This window comes from Capsicum annuum, unplaced genomic scaffold (assembly GCF_002878395.1).
Source record: "Capsicum annuum cultivar UCD-10X-F1 unplaced genomic scaffold, UCD10Xv1.1 ctg42283, whole genome shotgun sequence".
In the NCBI taxonomy this organism is placed as follows: Eukaryota; Viridiplantae; Streptophyta; class Magnoliopsida; order Solanales; family Solanaceae; genus Capsicum; species Capsicum annuum.
Window position 1 is genome coordinate 1 of NW_025849672.1, and position 1,103 is coordinate 1,103.

Genomic DNA, 1,103 nt, shown 5'->3' on the forward strand with positions numbered 1-1,103 from the left:
TAAAATAAAATAATATCTAAAGACTAAATGTGTCAAGCCTAAACTGAAGGGTGACCGCTGCGAGATACACAAGCCTAATCTAATGGGTGACGAATCATATCCCACCCTGGCTACATATTTCTGTAGTATAGAGACTACCACTAATGACTGTGCCAATTTGATGGGGAAGCCACCATCCCTACACTCGCTTGGTGATAAATCCTACTCCCGACTAAGAGACACTTAAATACTAGACTTTTTTGAGTTTAACTAACAAATATGTGACTATTTTCAAAATGCTCATAGTATAATCTAAAGTTATTCTATAATGTACTGAGACTAGACTTAGATAAAAAGCTTTGGATTTTGGGTATTCAATACCCCCAGGGCCTAAATTATGTTTATCATTTTCTCGTCAATGACATCAATTATCAAGATCACTAGCAAGTCCATAGGTTTCTTCATGGGCTTGCATACATTGAAGGTGACCTCCTCGTTATTTACCAAAAATTTAATCTCTCCACACTCAACATTGTCTACTTCTCTTTCGATGGCTAAAAATGGCCTACCTAGAATTGTTGGAACTTTATGATCAATCGAACAATCAAGGACAACAAAGTCAACTAGAAATATAAACTGATCAATTTTCACCAACACATTATATAACACCCCAATCGGTTTCTTTATTGAGCTATCATCCATCAATATTCTCATGGTGGTAGTCTTAGGAGTACGCAAACCCAACTTGCAAAACATGGAAAATGGCATAAAGTTAATTCTTGCGCAAAGATCACACAATGCTTTAGCATATTTAACTATCACAATGGTGTAAGGGATGGTGAATTTACCCAAATCTTTCTTCTTCAATGCTATTTTGCTTGACATGATAAGACTAAAATTATTAGTCACCTCTATTGTTTTGCAATCTACAACTAGCTTTTTTGATACCAAGTCTATCGTGAATTTATCATGCCCCGACATTTGTTACAAAACATCCATCTACATAATATTGATGGATAGGTTGCTAAATTTCTCAAGAAACATCTTAAATTTGTCATTGACTAATTTCTCATGAGGCTTTGTGGGGATAAGAGAGGAATTTTAATTGATGGCAATGGGATAAT

At 35.2% G+C, this 1,103-nt stretch overlaps 1 protein-coding gene across 1 annotated transcript; it reads right to left on the minus strand.

Annotated features, from left to right (window-relative positions):
* Positions 1-369: 369 nt before the first annotated feature.
* LOC124891911 lies at positions 370-864 on the minus strand. The gene has a single exon (XM_047403463.1). The coding sequence runs from the start codon at positions 862-864 to the stop codon at positions 370-372; it is 495 nt and encodes a 164-aa protein (XP_047259419.1).
* Between the last annotated feature and the right edge of the window lie 239 nt (positions 865-1,103).

Coding starts and splice junctions, on each gene's coding strand:
- LOC124891911 (XM_047403463.1), bottom strand. CDS start 864: ATGTCAAGCAAAATAGCATTGAAGAAGAAAGATTTGGGTAAATTCACC.